The sequence below is a fragment of the Haliaeetus albicilla genome, chromosome 7, assembly GCF_947461875.1.
Source record: "Haliaeetus albicilla chromosome 7, bHalAlb1.1, whole genome shotgun sequence".
NCBI lineage: Eukaryota > Metazoa > Chordata > Aves > Accipitriformes > Accipitridae > Haliaeetus > Haliaeetus albicilla.
In genome coordinates this window covers 16449676-16473637 of record NC_091489.1, presented here as the reverse complement: position 1 = coordinate 16473637, position 23962 = coordinate 16449676, and the positions used below count along the sequence as shown (strand labels likewise).

Genomic DNA, 23962 nt, shown 5'->3' with positions numbered 1-23962 from the left:
CAAGTAATTAGGAATGCAAACCTGTGACGGTCAAAGCAGCATAGCAGGTGATGGACTGGAAGGTGCAGTACTATGTGCAGCAGAGGCAAATTGTCCCTAGGCCTTCTTCTCTTCTCCTGACACTTCTCAGGCAATCAAATACCAGGCGTGAAGTCAGCCGGTGACCACTTACAAGGTGGAGGGCACTCTACTAAGGACTGGCTGGCCTAAACCTTCCTAGTGCCAGAAACCAGCTGAGCTGAGGCTTTCTCACCTCAGTCAGGTTATCTATTCTGCAGCAGCAACTCCAACTCTTTGTGTGTGATCCCTTAATTGTCTGAGAAATTCTGCGTTTCTGTGGAATAAAATCAGGTGCCCATTTCATTAAAGCTGCAGCCACAAAAAGAATCATTTTCCAAGAATGTCTACTTATATGTTACTGAACATGTTTGAATGACAGTGGACTGATGATTTGCATTTTAAAACTCTAACCAGTTAAGTCTATTTAACAGGAGTCTTCTTGACCTTCAACAAATCATATCTTAGAGTAAAAAAAATCTCAGTTACACAATGGTCTTAATATATGTGAACAAATGTGTCAGTTGACATGGAAACACACTTTTTTTCCTTTCAAAAGCAAGAAAGGATGAAAAGGCTTAAACTCCTTAAAAGATATATTAATACCCTTTCAGAATACATAGAAACAAACAAAAGTTGTATAGTATAATGAACCACTCAAACCAGCATATTTCAAAGGCTATCTGCTTCAAATATTTGCAACTATTATTTCTAAACAATAATGACTTCTAACATGGTAAGACATTTGTATTCATTGAGGATAAAAGCCCTGAGCCTGCCAATACTTACATATGTGCTTTACTAACTTCAAACAATCTTTTTACTGTCCTAGAGGACTAAATATGGTTTCCTTTGAAGCTCATGCACAGAAGACTGATGTCAGGCTCAAGGTTGGGTCCTGAAGGCTGATCTGTATTATTCAGCTATTAAACTACCGGACTGTCTTGATTCTTGTCTAGAGACCATTTCTCTGGTACAGTAATTCTGAATATGAAAGACAATTTACAGTCACGCTCGCCTTAAAATTTACAGTCACACTCGCCTTAAGGTACACAGATAAGATAGCACTTATGCACTTTAATAAAAGGCCTGGTTTTCAGTGGTCTTACAGCTTCTATTAAGCAAAAAATGTGGATTTGGGGAGAGCTTTCCTCTTTTTTTATTTTGGCCAAATGAGGAATATGCAGATCTAAACATTTTATTCCATGGATATACACAAATAAGCAGGAGAGGGCAGATATGAGCCTGTCCTCTGAGACAGAAGTCCTGGTCTCCAGCGTACTGCTGACCATTCCCCAGCATCACTGCCTTGAACATTAAATCTCCTGTCCCACGCAAAGGCCTGTGCCCTTGCTTTGAGACAGGGGTTCTCTGCACAAAAGCAACACCTTTCCTCTTGCTGCTGTCCAAGGCTGCAAAAACCCTCACAGAAATCATTACTGTCAAAAACCTGAACAAAGTGGGACTTTGTGAGCAAAGGTAAGGAAGCATGCACAAGCCCAAATTAACACACAGTATTGGTGTGGATGCACACAGGAAATTTGCAGAAACCTATCTGCTTTAGATCTCACAAAAGCTGACGTCCACAATTCCCTCTTACTGTAACAAGCACAATGTATTTATTCTCATGTTTCCAGGAATTGATCAAGGTTAAAAAAATGAAAGACAAACTTTGAATTCAAAAGGTCACAGGCACCTAATCAACCTGCAACACATCACACTCATTAATTATACATTACTATACAATTACATTACATTTAGATAAAAATGTTTAGATTGAAGAGTGCCCACCATTTGCTCATTAATATTAGTAAAATATCCATGCAATTTTCTGAGTTTGTGTGCTGCTAAGGAAATTTAGAGGGCTACACAGAACGCATACCAATGCAGAGTTAGCCATTTAAGATCACCCTTTTTTAGATTCTTTGCCATGCTGGCAAAAGGAAGATAGTTAAGAGGCACAGCTGGACAACTTTGAATGTAATATCAAAGGTTTGAGGATGAAACAAACAAATGTATGCTGTGATACTGGTCAACACAGACCTTACTTCAAATATAAATCGTGTGGAGAACAGCTAGATTTGACTGAACTGGACCTTGTGTGATACAAACATGCCCAAGTACAATTTCTCTGACAGGAATGCACATTGACTATTTTATGATGTAATGGAAGCTGTGGTTGTCGTTACAAAGATGTATCTATAGTAAGAGACATCAAGCATAATTGCAAACGCTGGCCACCCTATCTCTATTACAGCAAGTACATCATCCTCCTATAACATTGTGCATTCATAAAGGAGCCTGAAAACACTTTAAAAATCATCTGGTGCTGGGAGGTGCTGAGCTGAAAGAGCTTTTAGTGAAACCAAAAGAAACTGTATCTGCTTGGCATTCTGCAGAACCAGACCTTTGGAGTCCAGACAACGAAATTAACTGGAGTTTTGCCAAAATGAGGACAGTAGAATTTGGCTCAGTTAGTCAATGTCAGTGCACAATGATATATTGCAAATATCGAACACTGAACTTTAAAGGAAAAAAATTAATTCACTTCAAATTGTCTCACTTGTTTGTAATGAAATAGCCAGTGCTTTACTACATGCTGATTTTCTTATTGCTACACATGTAGACAGCCTTCAATAATGAAGTCTGTAAGTGGGGAGACACCTTTTTGTGGATGGATGCAATTATATCCATATATATAATATATATTATATTATTAATGTTACTACACCAGGCTCCAGTTCAGCAGAGCATTTGTGCTCATGCTTAGTTGAAAGCATTTAAGATGGGGTTTTTGTTTCAGGGGGGTTGGACACATGCTCAAGGCTCAGTCCATGTCTTGAGAGCTTTTTTCAAGCGAGACACCAAATGTCTCCACAGGGAAGTTTTTCCTAAATTGGAAGAGACTTTTCTCACAGGGTTACTGAAGAAACTGGGAATCTCCTTGGCTTTGCTCTCCAAATAAATCTTGTCATATATAGGGGTATGAAATAGGTTGTGCCCTTTTCTGGGGAGCCAACTAAGACCAATCTCAATTCTTAGATTTGCATTTGCCATAATAACTGGTTATAATGTAGTTCCCTAAAGAAATAAGACTTATGCAATTATGATGTCTGTCTACTCGTTCCATTTTCTGCCCCTCTACTCCTCAGCAAATATTGCGTAATTTGCCAACCACTTTCAACAAAGATACAAGGTAGGTAATCTTATTCTAAACCCTTATATAGCCCGTATCACCAAAAACGTTCTGAATACTTTAAAAGCTTTAACAAGCGCGCAATGTCACAGAGCAGTCACTCAAACGAAAACTGTCTGAGCACAGGCAACTGAGAAGCTGCACATCTCAGGACATGGGAGGTATGCCAAACTCAGGGCATACTGCTGGACCTTGGAAATTAGTGACGCTGAACAAGAAATTGAGGCTTTACTAGACAAACATCTCATCACACGCACTTAGTAAAGTAACGCAGCAAAAGAGATAATTGTTCCTTTGTACATGGGAGGGATGAGACTAATACTGGTATATTGCAAAGTGTTCTGTTGTACATGTTAGGATGTTAAGAAATTAGGGTAGAGAAAAGAGCCACAAACGTATTCAAGGACTTCAGAAAATACCTTGTAATTAAAGGGCTCAATCAGCTTAGCATATCAAAAATTAGATTAAGAGATGACTCTATAATAGTGTACAAGTACCTTCATGTGGAGAAAATATAGGCACTAGCAGGCTCTTTAATCTAGCATATTAAGGCATAACAAGAACCATTTCAAATAGGAAACAAGCACTCACTTTTAACAGAGGAGGTGATTAGCTACTGGAAGGCCCCATCGGAAATGGTAAATCCTACATCTCTTGCTGTCATCCAATCAAGCCTGGGTACTACTCTGGAAGAGCCATGCTAGCCAGACACAAGTTAGGCTCAGTTAAGTGGAAATTACTGGTGCAGCTCAGTAACTGAGTTCAAATTATTGGCTGCTGCTACTACTTAAGCATCAAGGGTAAAAGGTGTAGTGGTCCCTTTAGGGTTCAAAATGCTTTGAATGTATGTTTTCTCGTAATATCCTTGTCAGGTGGAAAATTTATTACTTCCAGTTTTGGATGGGGAACTGAGACATAGAAATGCTAAGTGGTTTGCCTCAAGCTCTCGAAGGAATGGCAGAACAAGGATTAAACCACAGCCTTTCAGGACCAAGACTATTGCTCGAACTGCTACAGCAATCTTCCTCTCCCATAAACTGTATTACTTATATTTGACATGGTCCTTAAAAATATCTGTGAGCTTTCTGAATGAACATAAAACTGAACTGAATTATTTTCTTTTTAGTGGCAATGGTTAATATTGTTATTAGGCAGCACAGTTTGAAATGCAAGTATTTTGATTCCCAGGACCAGCAGGATACACGCTTGCTCACTTTTAGAATTATATGTATGATATAAAGTATTTACATGAAAAGTAGGTCCTCTGGCATACAATGAGTGATTTCTGTGATAAAATAGGAGGTTTAAAACAAACAAACAAAAATAGTATGTATCAGAAAAGAAACAAGATTTGGGGTTTTCTACTAAGCGATATTATCCAAATATCTGAGTACAGATTTTGATGCTGGACTCAAGGCTGATCCTGCTCTGAGCAAAGAGCACAGGAAAATGCTTGTTGCCTCACATAGTAACAGCATCCAGCTAAACACCACATAGCACAGCAATGCGCTGTCAGGAAAGCCAAGATTTCATTTTCATGTAGGACAGATCAGAAAATTTTCAAGTGTATTAAAGCTCCTCTTTAAATATTTCATGTCAAGAATATACAATAACAAATAATAAAGCTAGGTAAATAAATAACATTCTGCTTCAGTTTCCTGGGATGCACTTATCCCCTTTATGACCATTTGATGGTACACTGCATTTGTTTGCTTTCTGATTTCTGCTACCTTGCTTGTACTTAGAGAATTTTCTAAGATTGCAAAGGTGGACCCGGTTATTTCTTATGTCTATCCTCCATTAACAGCTTAAAATAAATTCTAAGAGAACGAGATATGAAGTCTTCATCCCGACTCTTTATCACCTCTGTTATTGGCTCCACAGTAATCCAGACTAATGGTATTTGGTTATTGCCCTGCTTAAAGGTACATTAAAGCTGTGTCTGCAATAATACTATTTACAAGAGTAAATTCATTCCTTCTCATTCTATTCACTAATATTTTCTATTAAATTAATGCTAGGGAAGGAAGGATTTAGTACACTTCACCTCCTGCAGAAGTAATCAGAAAACATTTATGAACGTTTGCAGTTGTGATGGGAGGAATAGAACAGAAGGCATTTTATTATGCTGATTTTATCCTATTTCTTTTGACTGGTGTGAACTAGTGTACAAAAATCCAAAGCTCATCAAAGAAAATGGATCTATGAATTTTCAAAATTCCCTGTCAATAAAATAAATTTGAGGGGGGGGAAAGTAATTCATACCTTACTGTGTAAGTTCAACTCCAGTAGCTGCCAACACCACAGAGCACTGGGACATACTGTTAAGCAGAGGAATGAAAACTATTCTAAAAGACAATATCAATCTAGAAATTCAGTCATTGAGAGCTTGCTTCATGAACTGAAGCTAATTAATGCTCTCATGTAGGGTTGAACCCAAACCATCAGAATGATAGCAGCTCCACAGCTGAATTACTTTTTTAGTATTCTGCCACTTAAAATTCCACCCAGTCACTTTAAAAGGATGGAGCACACGATTAAATTGTGCTACAGGAAGGGAAAAGATGAACAATTAAAGTGAAAATCTCCTAAAAACCAAAGATGACCTAAGATATTTAAATACAGAATGACTTTATCTTGCAAAAAAGCTTACTGCAAAAAGCATCCTTTAATTATCTGCATAGAGTTACTCCTTGCACAGCTGTGTTTGGAAGCTCTAGAAGAGGTACTTTTGTCAGCTCAGTCCTACATAGCTGCTTCAGTAAAGCGGTTGAATATCCAAAGCATAATGGCGACGCTGACAGCATGAACTATGCAATTTTTTTAACCAGAATAATTTGTCCGTGCAGATGTCTGGAAGAACGTGAAAATAAAAACCAAGGGTAGATTGAGGAGATCCGTTTACCTTAGGAGTGGGAAACAGAACAGATCATTCTTACAAAGGGTATGAACCTGGATTATTTGCAAGTTACTTTCACATTTTGCAAAATTACTGTAACTTGGGACATTGTCCATGACAGTGCTTTCACGCTCTTCCAGTTTATTTGCATTCCTAGCTGCTCTTGTTTGGCTACTTCGCTTTCTGAAATAGACAAGAACGAGATTTCAATGTGTGTTTAGGCTGGGAGAGGATGATCAGATGTATATGGCTATAAAACCACATCTGCTAATGTCTCTAAACAATGCTACAGCTGCTGAAAATCATAACATTTACTTGTCTAGGTTATCAACTAAATCAAAATTATATTTACAGCTGGATTTTTCATCAAATACATGGGATTATCAAAGGTAACATTTCAAAAAGAATTGAGTTAGGAGACTAAATCACATTGACTTTCAATACAATGCAGGCATCTATGTGACATAAATAAGTGACATATATAGATTAGTACTTTCAATACTAACCCGTGTCAAAGGTATGAGGCCTTTCACTGAGTTGGGAAACAGCACATTGTAACTGGGAAGAAGCCAAGGGAAAGGGAGGGGCAGAGGAAGCACAACAGGAGGCAGAGCATTTGTAGAGACCATTGTTCAGTGAAGCATGGGTTTGCCCTCAACCGGGAATAGCTGGAAGGCTTCCTCATGCTGCCCTGAAGGAGGATTAGTGTCTTCTTCTGCCTGGTGTTTGAATTTGTTGTGATTTATGTAAACTGAGCCAGCTTGTGAAATTCAAACCAACATGGCTTTGGCAATCCTTAGTCATAGTCAGAAGGTATAAAGATCAGTCCCATTGTGGAGCAAACACGGACAATGAGGACACGGTCAGTCGCAGAATGGGTGGTAGGGCTGCAGGAGGCTGTAAAGCACATGGAGGCCCAGCAACGATTCTTTTTCTGGCTATTGGACTGGGCTCAGATAGGTCACACAAGGTAGTGGCACACAACGAAAGGGAATGCTAATATGGCAGCAGGTCCTTTACAGACGTTTCAGAGTGATCTGGTGAGGTCCCTAAATGCCCCAGGCGTGTATGGGCTGTCTTTGTGTGATTGGCATGGTGGGTGGCATAGGGCTGCCATCCCCGACTAGCAATGTGAGTGAAGATGTTTACTGATGATGATTTAGGCAGGAAATGTTCTTTTCAGACTCATATCCAGGACAACATCACTGCAGCTCAGGAGTTTGTGCCGCTCACCCAGAAGCCTGTTCCTCTGTTGAATCACTGATTTTGCAATAGCTTTCTATCTGGCACCATGCAAAGAAAAATTTTGCTTCCGGCAATGTCTCTAGCCCCGAGGAAATGATATAACACGCAGAAAACTGATAGGAATTTTGACTTGGGCTTTAGACAACCAAAAGAGCCAAAAGCCTAAGGTCTTGAGCTCTTAAGTTTGTCAACTACTCCTGAACTTCTAGGCTGCCTGCCCTCCTGAGCTGTGCCGAGTTTTCTCTGTCCACATACACTGGGAATCATGGCAGATAACAGAAGCGATTTAGGAGAGGTGAGCACCTTAGCAGAAAGGAGAGGTCCTTAATTTATTTCACTGTGAACAAGTCACAAACCTAATGTCTATGGTTCCTTCATGTTGATTACCTGTAGCTGTATCTCAAAGGTTGCTGTAGAGCTTCCAGAACTACAGTGGGAAGTACACAGGCAGCAGACAACTCAGAACTCCCAAAGTTGAGTAATAGGCCCAAGGCATGTTTATGGGATGCAGCTGTGGACCCCACCATGTGGCCAAAGAGACACTGATACTGAAGTCAGGTAAGGTGATGATGGCAAATGGCTGTGACCCTGCTGCATATAGGTTTAAGCTTGAAACTGGGGCCTAAGAGACTGATTTCTGTTATGGATCATTAATCAAGTTCTGTACACTTGTATAACTGCCTAGAAGAAACCGTCCTTTCCTCTTACCACTTCAAAACAATGAAAATCATGTCCAGAACAGTGGATCACTGGAGGGTAACAGTCTGGTAAAACAGTCTCTCTGCAGGTTGACTTGAAAACCACCTGTGCTTCTGCAGCAGGCAAAATTCCAAGCGAGGTGACCAGGTTGTTCAGGTCATTCTACAGATGACTGGCAAGTGAGATGCCAGTTTACCCCATATAGGATTCCTAGTACCACAGGTAGACGTCCTGATGAGGATAGCACAGAATGAAGGGATCAGGGCTTCCCAACACCAGATCTTGATTCCCTGTAAGACAAGATCATTCAATAGCAACAGCATCTTGGGCTGCTTTAGGAAGAGCAGGTCAAGGGAGGTGATCCTTCCCCTCTACTCAGTGCTGGCAAGACACATCTTGAGTGCTGCGTCCAGTGCTGGGCTACCCAGTATAAGAAAGTTATGGACTTACTGGAGTGAGTCCAGCAAAGGGCCACAAAAACTATTATGGGACTAGAGCATCTTTCATGAGAGGACAGGCTGAGAGAGCCTAGAGAAGAGAAGGCTCAGGGGGATCTTATCAATGGGTATAAGCACCTGATGGGAGAAAATGAAGAAAAGAGATCCAGAGTCTTCTCAGTTATTCCTACTGACAGGACAAGAGGAAATGAGCACAAACTGAAACACAGGACTAGAGTACCTCAAGAGCTCCCTTCCAACAATTCTGTGATTCTTTAAAGACATTGCTGTATTTCTTGTTTGCAGTTCAACAAGTCTCAGGGTCGTCTACGGAATTTTCTCCCTTTCCATTATTACACATTAGGTAGCACCAGGGAATATTGAACCTGCAGAAAAAATACAGGGACCAGAAGTAAAAATGTGATCTGATATATCCTCAATCTGAAGGAGAAGTTGCACAGAGTTGGATCCTTTGCCAAGAACCTACATGCCACACAGTATTCTCAATAGTCATGTAATTCAGTGTTGAGTGATACTTACCAAAAAGCTGATCAGGTTTTGCTTTCTGATGAAAACCAACACCAAATTGTCAGTAATTGTCATGTCTCATTTGAGATACCAAGGTGAGCAGGGAAGCTGAAAATGTCATTTGTTTAGTAGGGAAATGTGGCCATGATAATCTACTGCAATTTTGGAAAACAGGGAAGATGTCTTAAGTTCAAGGTTGCACTGTCCAAACTAAACTTAACAATTCAAATACATGTCTTGGCAGAGGATCTAAATGACTCCTCAGAGAAAACCTACCATAGATCTCAAAGAGGAAGCTACATGACTGGTTAAGAAGTTGTCAGATGTGTTTATAACCATGTCAGCTGAGTGCCTTTCTAAATATAAGGAATCACTGCCGAAGTGTAAGAAAACACTTTGTCAGGTGGTTATCAAAGACAAACATGAAGTATTTGCGGAAAATAGTTCATTTAAGCATCTTTGAAAAGTACTAATTGTTTTAGCTTGTAATATCTGCATTTTGTATTGATTTCTAGAAGGGTACTAAAAACAAAGCAGCAGAATTTGACCCAATTTGATGCTTCAAACTGATGAAATGCAAGAGATATGGGGAATAGCCATTGAAAAAACAATCTTGAGTTAATGAATAGATATTGGCAAGCTCTGTTATTCCTGAAAACCAAGAGTTACATTAACTGCCTTTCTAGTCCCTATATCAGCTGTACCTGTTCCACATCCTGCTGCTAGGGCTAGATGGAATGGTTTGATAACTTGCAGATGAGATACTTTGATACTATGGATATTCAGACATCCAGCTTGCTACACCACCTTAAGCCCTTGCACAGAGGGCTCCTCAAGTCTCTAAGGACTTTTTCTCCAACAGTGTCACATAGTTGGCTGCAGCTTTTAGTAATATCTAATAAGGTATTTAGACCCTGTGCAGCCTAGTTACTGTGGGTTTAAAAAGGAAGTCTCCATTTCTCTCACAGCAAATAGAAGCCACTTATCTTCACCCCAAAGTCCCCCGGTGCCCTATTTCCACTCTCCTTATGATCTCTTGTTCACTAGTGTGACTCCACGAGTCAGTGAGCTACTTACCCAGGTGAACTGTTTTAAAGCCTTTTATTTAACACAGAAACAGTTTCCAAGGTACTTAGAGCAACAAACCTTGAGTCTTCGTTAGATCTCCGCTAATGCTCAGCTATCCTAGATCATACCCAGATCCAAGCTTTCTTATCCTCCTCATTTACAGCTTTAGTCCTGTTAGACTCCTCCTATCCTTCAAATACTTTCCCAAATTCGTCCTGCTATCAAGTATATGGCGTCTTTTGCAAGTGCTTTCCAGTCTTGGTCTTCTGACTTCACTCTTAGCATGTGCTAAGAGTAGGGGGCAAGAGCTAAAGCTACCAGTGTGTATCTGTGTGCCCAGAATGACGCCTGGGATGGCATGGTCTGGACAAAAACTGCCTTAAAATGTTCTTCCTGCAAATTCCTAGCAATAATTTTTCTGATCACTGCCAACAATATTACCACTGTGCTCCCATCTACTCATATAATCAGATTATCATTATCACCTTGGACCTTTATCTGGGCCTAATTCCCAACCTTTGTCTTGCAGATCTTTCTGCACAACATCTGTAAGGTACTTTTTCACTCCTGTAGTTAAAATTCTCATCCAGTTCTCAACTCTTCATACCTCACATATAGAAACCACCTTCTCCCTGGCCCTCATAAACGAACGCTTTCTTGTCCCACTTGTCATAGCTATCCTTCACCACATATCTATCTACCTCTTGCTTTGGCCAGATCCCTCTTCTCTTTACATCTTACACTGCTTCACCTTTTATATTGCAACATATGCCACACCCCCTCACATTCACTTGCCGTATACAAAGATTCCTGAGTCTGCTTCCTGGAAACTTGCTCATTGTTGAGAGGCCAGCTGGATCATGAGAGCAGCCCATGTTTCAAAGAAGCACCTTGATTTTTTTTCCCCTCTGCCTTCCCTGTAAATATCCTCAAAGTTCCCTTATCGTACCCTTCAAAGCCTGCTTTTGTGATGCTACAGAAAAAATGCTGCCTTGCTGAGACCACAGCTTGTCATGCTGACCAGTACTAACTTAGTGCCTCCTTATTCTCTTAATCTGTCAGTATCCACTTTCCCCTATTCTTTTGGACTCACATGGCAAGGTTTTCCTGACAGAGGTCATATCTTCTGCTGTGTTAGTACAATTTCTGACATGCTGGAGTTCTGTTGGGGACATCTGGGTGTGACTACAATAAAAAAAAATCCATTCTAAGTTTTGAATACAATATTGAATAGTGTCTACTTAATACACAGGTCCAAACAGACGCATTCGTTAGCAGTCTGAGCGGAGCTGTGGCTCCAAATTAACTTCAAACAAGAGTTTCACAAGTGAAGGACCAAAAAGAAATCAGTCTATCTATCCCCCGTCTACCTCCATTCTCTTATCACAGTATGACAGAATGTATCTGGAAGTGACCAGATCACTGTTGTATTTTCAAAGATGTTAGAATATTTTGGTTTAAAACCAAATCAAACTAACAAGACATAAAAGAGTTAAAAAGTATTCCCACCTGTTAGAAATCAGTGCAGTCACCACGATTTGAACGGAACTGTAGCAATTTATGCCAGGTAAAGCCTCAGCACAATATATTTAGAAAAAAAACTCACACTGTTGATTAGGGGAGCAATTTCTTGCTGGTGATTTTTAATTTCAGTTTAGTACTTCTCTTAGTCTGGACCGAGAAATCATTCCAGTTAGCTTTACTCTCCCATGCTCATCACCACAGCCGTGGTGGTTGTTTGCCACCTCAGAAATGCATGGTCAGAATGCTGCGATAGCTACAGCACCCTAATGATATAAACAGGTCAGGGTTTAAACAGAGGCACTACGTTTTATTGTACCAGCTGCATTAGATACAAAAAAATGACTTGAAATCTAACAGTTAGTGAAATGCTTTCTTTCTAAAATAGTTTTTTGAATCAGCCTTCTTACCCTTTTCTTAGCAAAATACAAATTCTGACATAGCCCACTTAGGAACTCCCAAAAAGCAGAGCAATTATGATTAACAACCTACCCTTTCATGTGGTATATTCAGTAAACTTGAACCTCCAGGTTTTGTAGCCTGGATTTTGCTTCTAAATCTTCCTTTCTTGTTTACTGTAAGCATCTATCATTGACCTTCTGCTTTTTATTTCTGCTAGGCGGGCTAAACGGCATTCGTGTTCTGGCAGCCTGACTAGACATAAGGACATACAGCAGAGTCAGTAAACTTTTTGTTCCTTGCTAGACTGTGCGGTTCACTCGCCGTGGAACAAGAGTGGCACCCAGTGGCCAGACAGCTTGGTCCAATACTCATGCCCTGAAGCTTCTGCCTTTGCATTTTGTAAACCCCCTTCCAGCATTTTGAAGACAGAAATCCTTCCATGCTCAAGCTCACAGACCCCTCTCCCACCTCTGTACTTGAAAGACAGAAGCTAAAGAGCTGAAGCTGAAAGGTTTCTTCTCTGCACTCTTTTTGAATATCACTTCTTCTGAGATCATAAATAACCCACCATAGGTATTAGGCACTTAAGTACCACTTATTTCTGAGGGATCAGGCAGTGACTGACTTGCCTGGCATAAGCACAGAAGGAGGAGTTCAAGGACCTCATCTAACTCTAACACGTTGTCCAGCAAGTCTAGATGAGGCAAACTTATGTTTTTAAACTGCCCTGCAGAAAATGCGGCAGCAGGAAAGGAAACCCCAGGGACAGCGCCTGCTTTGTGATCTCCCCTCCTCCCACAGGCTCCATGCTGCTCCCAGTCTGCGGCTGGGTTTTACAAGACCATAAATTAGATTGTTGCAAAGACGGCATAAACGGTGACATAGTGTGGTGATAGAACACCGTTACCTGTGTGATAGTACGCATTTCATGTGCTTTCAGAGATTCATGTAATTTTGCATTCATTTTTCATGACACAATCGGAGTATAAAAGCCTGGGTTTCAGTTGATATGGTATGCTATACTAATGAAATTTGTTGTGGGAGCTGTTGCAAGTAGTGAGAAAGCTTTTACTCCCAACTTTTTTCTTTAACTTAGGGATACTTAATGCTTAAAACTGGAACATCAATTTTGAAAACACTCTGCCAGAGAGCCTAATTAAGATGCAAACAACTATCACCCTCATAGGAACATTCTCCAAGATGGAGACTTGGGTGTTGGGTGAATAAGACCAAGCTCACTAAACACCAATGTTTCACGATTCTGTAAAATTCCCAATGATAAATGCATGATAATGGTGCAGTGGCTTGCAGTGCTGAGTCTGGGTTTGTGGGTTTGGGTCCTACTTGCAGTGTGAAAATCCCATTTCTACAGAGGCCACCAGATAATGTAAGTGAGAGTAGTCTTGATTCTCCTATTCTTGGCATTCCTGAAATTTACCCCAAACTCTGCATTAACTGATATGCCTTCTAATGCCCTAGCACCTGGAATGGTATGATCAAGTGGAAATCAAAACTGTCAACTAAACTTTCTAGTGTGGATGGCTACAGCTAGAGCTTGACAATGTGACCTGAGTAGACTAAATGGCTCACAGATCAAAAGGCACATCAGAAGAATCAAGCACTGAAAGACATTCTAATGTTTTAAAATAAATATAACGATTTTTAGACATCTGCTGTGGCAATACTGAAAGCCATGGATCTTTGTACTTCCTGAGTTATGTTAGGAAAAGAACTCAGCAGTCTGGACAGAAATTTCTGCCAGATTTTCTGTAAATGGGAAGTCTTTGTTCCTTGAGTGTTTCGTTTTTGCTACACAACATTATTGAAGTGGTAACAAGGAAAATACTGTTCTTGATCATAATGTGGCCTGGTGAATCCACTGTGGTAGACTGACAAAAGTGGGAAGGTTTTCCCAAAACTGGATTGTTTTGCTCTAGGGGAAGAAATGGATGTAGGAATATTCTGTTTTATTTCACACTGAATGTAACCATTGCATTGAACAGAACATTTAGTTCAAAAAAGCTATTCTAAAATGCATTGCCTCCACCATCAAAGAACAAGAAACCATCTTACAGATCCTCTACAGAGTTAATACTGAAGATGTTTCATGGCAGTTTTGCACTTTTTTTGCAGCCTGTGGCTTCTAAAATTACTGTGACTATGCAAATGTACATCTCTCTGCTGTTATCTTACCTAAACTCTTTCCCATTTGCCAATTTTATTTTCTTCAGCACTTTATCTGGTTGCACTAGTTTTCCTGAGGGAGGGCAGTCACTGTGTTGTTTGTACAGTGCCTGGTGCAATGGGCTCCTAAAATCTATTTAGGATCCTTATGAGGTAGTGCAATAGAAATAATAAACATTTTATTTTAACAAACAATAGAAAACAGTGTCTTTGAGAACAAGCTGAAGAATAGCAGCCTTGTGGCATGAAAATACTTCCAGCAGGGTGGAAAAGAAAAGATTTTCTGTATCTATCTAACCTCTTTCTGGTGTTACACTTCCTTGTCACTTTTCAATGCAATCTGGCCATTTACAACTTGCCATCTTATTTACCTTAAGTTGATGTAAAATAATTGTCAAATAGATTTTTCTGTCTCAGAATTCAAATGGAGTGTGGCATTCCAAGAGCATTGTGTGAACCCTGTTTTCTACAACATGATGCTGTAACATAAAACTAGCAACAATAATGCCAAGCAACACAATCATTTTAGGTCAGTGATATTGTACTTCCTTTTAGAGGGGGTTATTTTTAACTTGTAACAACTTGAACATAGAACCAGTAATTAGTATCTATGAATGAGCCCAGCAAGTCTGTAAAATTAAAAACTGAAATTGCCACTGAAATTCCACAGTTACTGTGGGAACTTTCCACTGGTGCACATAGTGTTTCATAATTACAGCCACAACTTTGGTGTCAACCCTTGCAATGCTGGCAGGTGAACCTGAACTGAAGCTGCAGTCAAGAAAAGAACTTCAAGTGACCCCATAAGGGTGTCTCTGCACAACTGATCTCAGGACGTGAATCTGATCTCCTTCAGATGCCCAAGTTTATCTTTCCCTGGCATCCGCCTGCTCTGTGGAAAACATGCTGATGCTTCATTGGTTTCAAAATTAGCAGGCTCTGTCTCTAACATCAAGACACAATCGAATGACAAAATAAGTCAGATGGTGGATTCCTGACATTCTCAAAGTATTTCAACAGCATTCCATAATTTGTATTATTTTATTTCTTTGTCAACTGCTCTCACCCTGGAGGAAGGAAAGAAAATAGATTAAAAATGTCTTTAATAAACTATTGGGCCAAGCTCCAGCATCAAAATGTACTTGCCCAAAGTCTAACTTGAGGGGTCACTAAAGTTTTACTATTGCTATTTATGGTAGTGCTCTCCATATTCCAGCCACTTAAGGACTGTCCTGACCGTGATGCTTATAACCATTTGTTGTTACACAAATACCAGAAAGTCAGTGCCATCACCAAAGACCTTACATTCAAAGCAGGTAAGACAGCTATAAGGTAGTGAACGTAGAGAGGCATGCACAGTGCCTCCCAACGATCACACCGCAGATCACTGGGACAGTTGGGAGCAAAATCTTTATCTCCCCACTTATGGGTCACTGCCTTGTTCATGGTACCACAATGACTCCTCAAGATTCTCCCCTGGACAGTGAACTCTGGAAAACAAACCTTTCACATATAGCATGCAGGCCATTAGAAGGCCACCTTCTTAACAATGGCAGAGGCTGAAATGTGACATGATAGCTAGAGTAATGCAGAAGATCTTCTAGTAGCTTATTCTTCTTCTTGCAAACTTTGACATATGTAATTAGAAAAGCCTTCCAGTGACAATTCCAACACATCAAGGAAGAAAGCATTTTCCATTAAGAGGCTGGAGAGTCACAGGGTGGATGTCAGGCATTTGCAGGACCAGAAAAATTCCTTCCACATCTCTCCTGTGAACTTTGTTAGGACTATAAGAAGGAAGTGCTCTTCCTGCAGGCCCTACACAACTTGCAAAGGAATGAAAGGGATGGAATAAGCAGAAGGAACAGAAGAAAGCTGGGAAGGCTCACTTTTCCTCTTGCAGAATACATAAGACGTTGTTGGAGACATCTTCTAGAAATGACCGGATGATGTGACGAGTTAAGGCTTAACTCATCCACTTTCCCTTCGTGAGTTTTAGGGGCCACCTTCACTCTCCAACCCATACACTACTACCCCTAGAACAACTTTAGGAGTCTGGAAAACATTTCAACTATAAACTGGAATTACTGTTTTAGCAAGTGATTTTTCTACCAAAATTCTTCTACAGGTAGACCCATCAGCACAGATTGCTCTATTTCTTTCAAGTACTTAAATACAAATCTATTATATCTTGTTATTATTACAGTAAAAGTTATGGCCACATGAAATACCTGGAAACTTCTGTTTGTGCATCTCATCAAGAAAGAGCTTGCACTTTAACTATGACAGAACAATATTTGTCTACAAAGACTGAGTGGACCTGAGGTTGTGAGATGAAAAAGCTCAGCCTTGGCGACAATCAAGTAAGAAATGCATTATTAAAACAATGCTCTGACATAACATTTTTTATGTACTGAGAAAAACTTTTAAACTGTCATTTTTTTTGCTTTAGAATTAAAACAGTCTGGATGCCTCAGCTGGTCACGAAGCTGATTCATCCCATGCCATTTTCACACTTGCTCTTCCTAAGACCCACTCTATATTCCTTCGATTTCTTCAGATTTTAAGTAGAAAAATCACCATTATATTATTTTCTTGTAAAGCTCTTATGGAATTGGGCAAAGTAAAAACTATCATGTGAAATCCCACATGTTCACCAACAGGTGGAGCTTACATTTTGTATTTCATTTATAATGACTTTTAAATTCAAATAATAATATATTATGACAAATACTTTACACCTCACAAACTCCAGTGTTTCAGGTAAGATTAGGACCATGACATTTTATTCCAATATTCCACTGTATGTAAACAATAAACCCTAGGCCAGCTCCTTTTCTTACTGACATCAGTTGCAAAGTTGCCTATGTTTTTAATGACTGCATAATTAGATCCATTTTCATTTTTCTTTAAATGTGGCCCCTTCGCATTACCTTCTCTTTCCTGTTGACTCCAATAATGTTCACACAGGTACTATTTATCTCAAATGCATAGGTTTCAACTGTGATAAACTTGATTGATCTCAGAACACGACTGAACACACATCTGTAAAGAGATATTGATGCAGATATTGTGTATAAACCTTCTTCCACTTAATTCTTCACAGGAAAACAATGAAATACATTACAGCATCTGCTGTTATTATTTAACTAGAACAGGCTATTGATGGCAGAAGCTATGTCTAATGCACAACGCTATTTAGAATTGCACCCATTATTTATCCTGAGTGAGGAATTACTTTTTGCAAATCCCTTAATGTCTTCATTTTCTTACATCTACCTAGCAACATCCATGATTATCTGTGGCTTTCTAGTAACTGTTCAGCTTTCTGAAACATCTTCTTAGCATACACTTGCACTGTGATAATAATCACCAAGCACAGAATTATAAAGGCAAAATGGAAGAAGAACCTTATAATTCAAAAATTGTTCAAAAGTGCCGTGAAGAAGGGAACTTCCTTAATCCACTGTGACAAAAGATATTGCAGAAATACTCTGCCAAAATGGCTTCTGATCCTACCAATGAATTTTAGGATGAGCAAAACCGGACAATGTTTAGGAATACATACATAGATATAAGTATACCTGCACATATATATGAACACATGCACTTTTATGTTGGTACAGTATACTGTAGCTGAAATTTTACTGCAACATGCAATTGTTCAGTTTATGGAATTACTTATAAGAACACTATTATTACATGTTTCTTCAATGCTAATTTCCCAGTCAGATCAAGACATATGGCTCCAATTGGAAAAAACTTAGATATACAGAAACAAAGAAGCATAAGCATTCATATTTTCAAAGGAAATGAACTACAGGTTCTGGTCGTACTCTTAAATTAATCTCAATACACAGAAATAAGCAAAGCCAGACATTTGCGCAGTATCCAGATCACCTGAAAAACAGCCTAGCGATTGGCTCACTCAAATTAAAAAGACCCCAGAGCTCCATCTAAGTCCAGTTCAATTTCAGACTGAGCTGCAAATCTGTGAACTTGCACTCCCATTCAACTTCCATGCCTTTTGAAAAGACACCATCAACACCCACGTGCCTTTTCCTGGAGCCTGCAGGTTTTAACAGTTCTACCTATCTGAAAGGGCGTCAGAAAAGTCACGTTACCAAAGAAATGGACAGAGTCCACTTTAACCCACAATGACGGCCGCCAAATGTTTTTTTATTGCCTAGAACCACCTCTGCCGTGGTGACGCACACCCAGTCTGCCATTTCAGGCCCACCACTGCGGCCCATCCCCGCCGGCAGGGCCTACAGCTCCACCGGGGCCTGGCTCCGGGACCTCCCGCCTCTACGCAGCGGGAACCCTCCCCGGCAGCCACGAGAGCGTCAGGAAAGTGAAAACTTTCTGAAAGTTTTACACTGGGTGCGCAGAAAGCCCTCCGAGGCCGCGGAACCGCAGGAACACCCACCGCCCCGCACTCACCGCGCATGCGCGGGCGCCTCCCTGCCCGGGGCGCATGCGTGGCCCTCCCTCCCCCGGGACAGCGAGCCAATTAACGCGCTGAACAGGCACAGGCGCCTTTAGGGAGACGCGCGGGGGGCAGAGGAGAGGCACTTCCTTTTCCGGGTGAGCTCCCACTCTGCGCCGCAAGGGACGGCGGCGCTGCCGGCGTGCGCCTCCGAGCTTTCCTTTACCGCAGCAGCGGAGGGAGCAAACGCGCGTGCGGCCGCGTGGCGCCTCCGCCCCGGCCCGGCCCGGCCCGGCCCGGCCGGCGGCTCCTCCCCTCCACCTGGCGCGCCCCCGCTTCCCCAGCCAGGCGGACGGCTTCTGCGCCTGCGCAACCCGCCAGGCGCCGTCCCTGGGAGCAGGCGCGCTGCGGCGCCGGTCCTCGGGCGGCCGATGGGGGGGGCGGGGCCTCCCCGAGTCCCAGCTTGGGCTGCGGGCGGGGCGGGGGCGGTGTCGGGGGCCGTGAGGGGTCGTGAGGGGTCGTGAGGGGCGCGGGCGTCGGGCCGGCTGCTGGGGCTCGGCCCCGGCCCCGCTGCCGCCCCGGGTCCTGAGGCTGAGAGGAGCGGCTGGCGCTCCGTTGGGTGCGAGCGCCGGTGGCTTCGCCCCCGTCGGCTTCGCCCCCGTCGGCCCCCGCCGTGAGGCCGCTGAGGCCTCAGGTGCGGGAGGCGGCCTCCCCGCAGGGCCGTACCGCAGAGCGGGAAGCGGCAGCGCCGGGTGGCAGGCCCCGCTGCCGAGCAGCGCTCGGTGCTGGAGCTTCCTGGCCCCGGGGTCTGCGGTGGTGGGGCTGGGGCTGGGGCTGGCGGGTGCGAGCAGAGCGAGGCGAAACCTTTTGTCCCGCCGCGCTGAAAGTGAGAAGAATTCTTTTTTTAAATCGGCTGATGCCGTTGTCTACACTCGGGCTTCCCGTCTTTGCCTCTGCTTAGAAAGGGAGGTAATTCAGTAATAAAAACAAACCAAAACTTTTAAATTCTTCTTCGGGGACACTTTAATTGAACATACTCTTGTCTTCATGTGATGCCATGAATTCAAGCAGGTTATCCTTAATGATTCTTTTCTGCACTAATGAAAGTTTGACATTGAACCACTGTGAGAGGGTTTTGTTTCACGTGATGATTTGGCAAAGCTACAAAACGAGACCTGCCCAAATCCCACAAATACATGCCGAGCATAAGCACTGCATACAATAGTCACAATACTGATGTTTAAAATTTAGCGCTTGTATAATGGTTTGTAAATTTAGTAGCGTTTTTAATATTAAGTGTATTAGAATTTATTGCAGTTACTAGAATCAGCTTTTCAATGTCCTTCTAGGAGGAAGGAACAAGAGTTCTGTTTTATGGCTGCTCCAGGAAAGGTGGCAGCTTTCCGTCTGCCTCCCCTGCCAACTGTTGGAGACATCATTAAACTCTTCCGCCTTAAAGCACAGAAACAACTTTCCCAGAACTTTCTACTGGATTTGCGATTGACAGGTTAAATATTTTATTCTAATTTTTTTAGCTACTATAAAACATGTGTCCTGGTTTTCTTCAGAATCCAGGTTCTAGCTAACGAGATGGTTTGCATGATGACATCTGTCAAACTAATGGCAGCTCAATGGTAAACCTGTAAAGACTTCTTTTAAAAGTAGTTTTAGCTTAGACATTGATTTTACTTGTAAATTCCTAGAAAACGTGTGTGCTTATAAATTACAGAGTAATTTTTAGGTAGAAACTATATTCCTGTATGAAATACGGGTTACTGATTGAAATGCAAAAATCCAAGCCTTAGTAGTACTTTTACCATTCAGGTACTGTTATAGTTTATAAGTTTGATTCAAAAATGAGTATTTTTTTTCGGATTATTACATATTGTAGAAAGTACTGTAACTCATTGTGCAGTTTAAGTCACTATATACTGTGGTTAGGAAGGTCATGTGTCTCAGTTTATCAGAAATGTTGTAGCTTTTTTGAACCAGTTACATTGTTCTGAACAATTTGGTTTTCTCCAGCTTCATGTCAGTAATGGGTGACAAAGCTGACACTGTTCAATCAGTGGTGAGTTTCTTTACTGTCCTAATGGTTTTGCAGTAATAAATGCAGTGCAGTTTCAAGTAGCTGATGATTCGATTACATTTGAAGATTCAGGTTGATAAAGATTTAGAATATGAATGTGAAACTTGGTTCCACTTCCTGAACAACTGGACTCTTACCCTGGAATAAAAATGTCTGCATGCATTTAGTAAAACCTTATAAGTAGACAAGCATTCAGATATTTCTTATTTTCATTGCATACTTAAGTTATACAATGAGCAGCATAATTTCTCTTAGCATCTTCTCTCCATGTTTCCTAAGGATTCCTTTGTTTCATTAGCGACATTTATAATCCTTACTTTAATCCTTAATCTGTTTTCTTGCCTGGCTGTAATACCTTCCAGTGCTGTATCATTCCACTTACATACAGGTATTTTTTCCTCACCTTTCCACTGCCCCACTTTCTATAACTACCAGTTGCCTGTATTTTTACTTCTTACTGCTCTTACTTTACTCCAGCTCCTCCCTCATAAAATTACTCTGTACGTACTGTAATCTTGGTAGAGCTTCACTGTTTCTTCTTTACTACTTAAATTTCCTTGAAACAGAGGTACCGTAGTGAAATACTTTTATAAGGATAAGTAGTGAGACTTTAGGATGTTGAACACAAGTGCTTACTTGCAGGAGAATGGTACTGCTAGTTTACAGATGAGAGGTAATATTCTCTTTTTATTTGATTCTGTAACGAGCAACAATGTATATTAAAAACATTAAACTGAAAACAGTCTTTTTTAAATAGTTGAGCGTATCTTGTAGTGTGAAACAGATCTGAATTCTGTACAGTCTAGCAGGCTTAACTGGGATGTGTCACTGTTTGTGTCTGTTCCGAGATAAGCACACTTGTGCTTTAACAATAAACAATGAGTTTATCTTGGTGAGCTGGATCTTCTGGAGAATAATAAGGGCTTTGTGTTTTGCAGACAAGATAGTGAGACAAGCTGGCGAGCTGAAAAATGCCCATGTTTGCGAAGTGGGCCCTGGGCCAGGAGGAATTACCAGATCCATTCTCAGTGCTGGTGTTGAACAACTCCTTTTAATTGAAAAAGATGCTCGATTTATTCCAGGATTGCAGGTACCAACTGGAGCATAATTTTTATAAATGTATCCACAACATTGAATAAGAACATAGAAAGGTTCCAAGTGTCTTGTTGAGATCTCAGCATTGAAAATAGATTTGCTGCTTTGGCTTAAATCGGAGCTATCGTTTGCTTGAAGATGAAAATACACAGCATAGCAATTAATTGCTCCTCCTTTCTCATAGGCCCTTCAGGACCTGATTCTGCAACTGAATTAATGCTGAGGCCTGTCTGTTTGTTTCAGGTTGAGACGTTTAGGGTGCATTTCACCATGCAGGTGAAATAGTAGTCTGAAGGCTGAATGTAATGTCCTTTGGTCTTATTTTTCATTTTAATCCTAATAATTATGCTTTAAAGTTTATAAAATTGTGAAAGCATATCTCCAGTTAATACAATTCAATGTGGATTAACATCCAGATAAGGAAGAATAAAGCAAGCGTTTATTTTACATTTAAAAAAACCCACTCTTAAACTTCCTTTGGTTTAAAGTCAGTATGAGTTCAGAAGTCATTGTGGCATTTTTCAAATGCCGTCTACTTGTGTTGCTATTTAAGTTTCCATGTTTATGGAATTTGGCTGTGTAAATCTATCAAGAAAAACAGAGTCCAAAATCTCTTCGGATTTGACTGTTTTCTTGTGCCTCTACAATCTCAGATTATAGCAATTCAAAGGGCTTTACTTATATTGCGCTGTGTCTTCTGTAGTAAATCAGCAGTGAAGATAAATAGGTAGTTCACTTGAGAAGTGCTACCATCTCTTTGTAGGACAAAACCAATGTAAGATATGAATGAAACTGCTCATATCCTTAAACCTGAATATGCATGTAACTATGTCTTTGTAGGGTTAGCCATTGATAATTTACAGTATGCCATCTTTACCTTACAAAGTATGAAACCTTCCTGTTTTCACTTTTCTTGAGTGGGTGCAAATCTGCATTTTTCTTTTAGGTTTTAAGAACTGGTTTGGGATTGGAGAGAATTTGAGATTAAATGATACTTGCTTTAGCTAACAGAGTTTTTTAAGTACTTAGACAATTTTTCTGATCTTTCCAAATGCAGCCACTACAACAGATTTCTCTGAATAAAAGTATACTTTTCAGGGTCTATAATGAGCTTGTGGTATGTAATTATCTTTACTATTCAAGTGAATTAATGTTAGTCATTATTTTTAATTAGCAACCTTCTCACAGTAGAAATAAATATGTCTGAATGAGGTTATTGAATATAAAGATGCTATAACTCGGTAATAGTGGATGTGAATGAACAAGAAATATGTTGCATCCATTAGTGTTAAATTTGGTGTTGTTTTTTTCCTTCCAAATAAGGTGATACATAACAGAATGAATCTTTCTTTTGTGATAATGTGGGTTGTAATACCTATTTTTTTTCTGGTTTCCCATTAAAAGCTCTATCAAAACCAAGTGCTTATAAAAAGGTTGAGATTTGAATAACAGAAAATGTCAGAGATTAAAATACCAATTGGGGACTATTACTTTAAAATGTCTGTTCAGATACTTATAAAATCACTGATGTAAAGCATACAGTGTTTTTCATTAACTTTTTCAGGCTGTGGTCTTTATCACAAAACTGAAGTTGGGATCCTCTTTACTGCAAAACTGAACTATAGTGAAGAACATGTGTAAACGTTTACTCTGTACACATAAACTGAGAGTCTGTCAGTTCTGTCTCGCTCTTAAAGAATCACAACCACCATATGCCCTAATAGTTGCTAGGCTGGAAAGATTTATGAGGAAAGAAAGGGTGCTCTCAGCCAGAGAGTGGATTGAGTATAGAATTCTTCCAGGAACACAATTTCATTTTTTAAACTATGCCCTTTACGTTTTCTTCGTGCCCTTTTGGTTGTGTGTGAAGAACGAGAGGATCTGTATGGTGGAGAATCATTTGGCTCGTGTGCTTGGTGCACAAGAACTCCTGGAATTGTGTTAGCTGCACACATTGGCCTTAAAATGGAGAAAGTTTCAGTGGATTTCTGAGTCTTTATTTCAAATCAGAAATATACAACTGTGATTTTCTGCTCACAAATTAAATGCAGTCCTCATTTATGTGAAGTGTGATACTCAAAAACCCCCAGATTCCTCTTGACATGAAAACCAT

The 23962-nt window shown here is 40.6% G+C and overlaps 1 protein-coding gene and 1 long non-coding RNA gene across 6 annotated transcripts in view; one reads left to right on the top strand and one right to left on the bottom strand.

Moving 5' to 3' along the window:
* Nucleotides 1-14: 14 nt before the first annotated feature.
* Nucleotides 15-12356, bottom strand: LOC138686073 (uncharacterized). Its single transcript, XR_011325391.1, has 3 exons — nt 12143-12356; nt 8106-8386; nt 15-6335 (listed from the first exon to the last, which is right to left on the bottom strand). It is a non-coding gene; the product is annotated as an uncharacterized lncRNA (long non-coding RNA).
* Nucleotides 12357-18701: 6345 nt separating this feature from the next.
* The window catches only part of TFB1M (transcription factor B1, mitochondrial), a 27369-nt gene continuing 22108 nt past the window's right edge, over nt 18702-23962 (top strand). Inside the window, exons 1-3 of one of the 5 annotated variants that reach the window (XM_069787066.1) lie at nt 18702-18823; nt 20015-20172; nt 21693-21844. In XM_069787066.1, the coding sequence (XP_069643167.1) occupies nt 20040-20172; nt 21693-21844 (285 nt within the window). In that variant the 5' untranslated portion in view covers nt 18702-18823; nt 20015-20039. The other 4 variants (XM_069787068.1, XM_069787069.1, XM_069787065.1 and 1 more) reach the window with 4 other exon arrangements.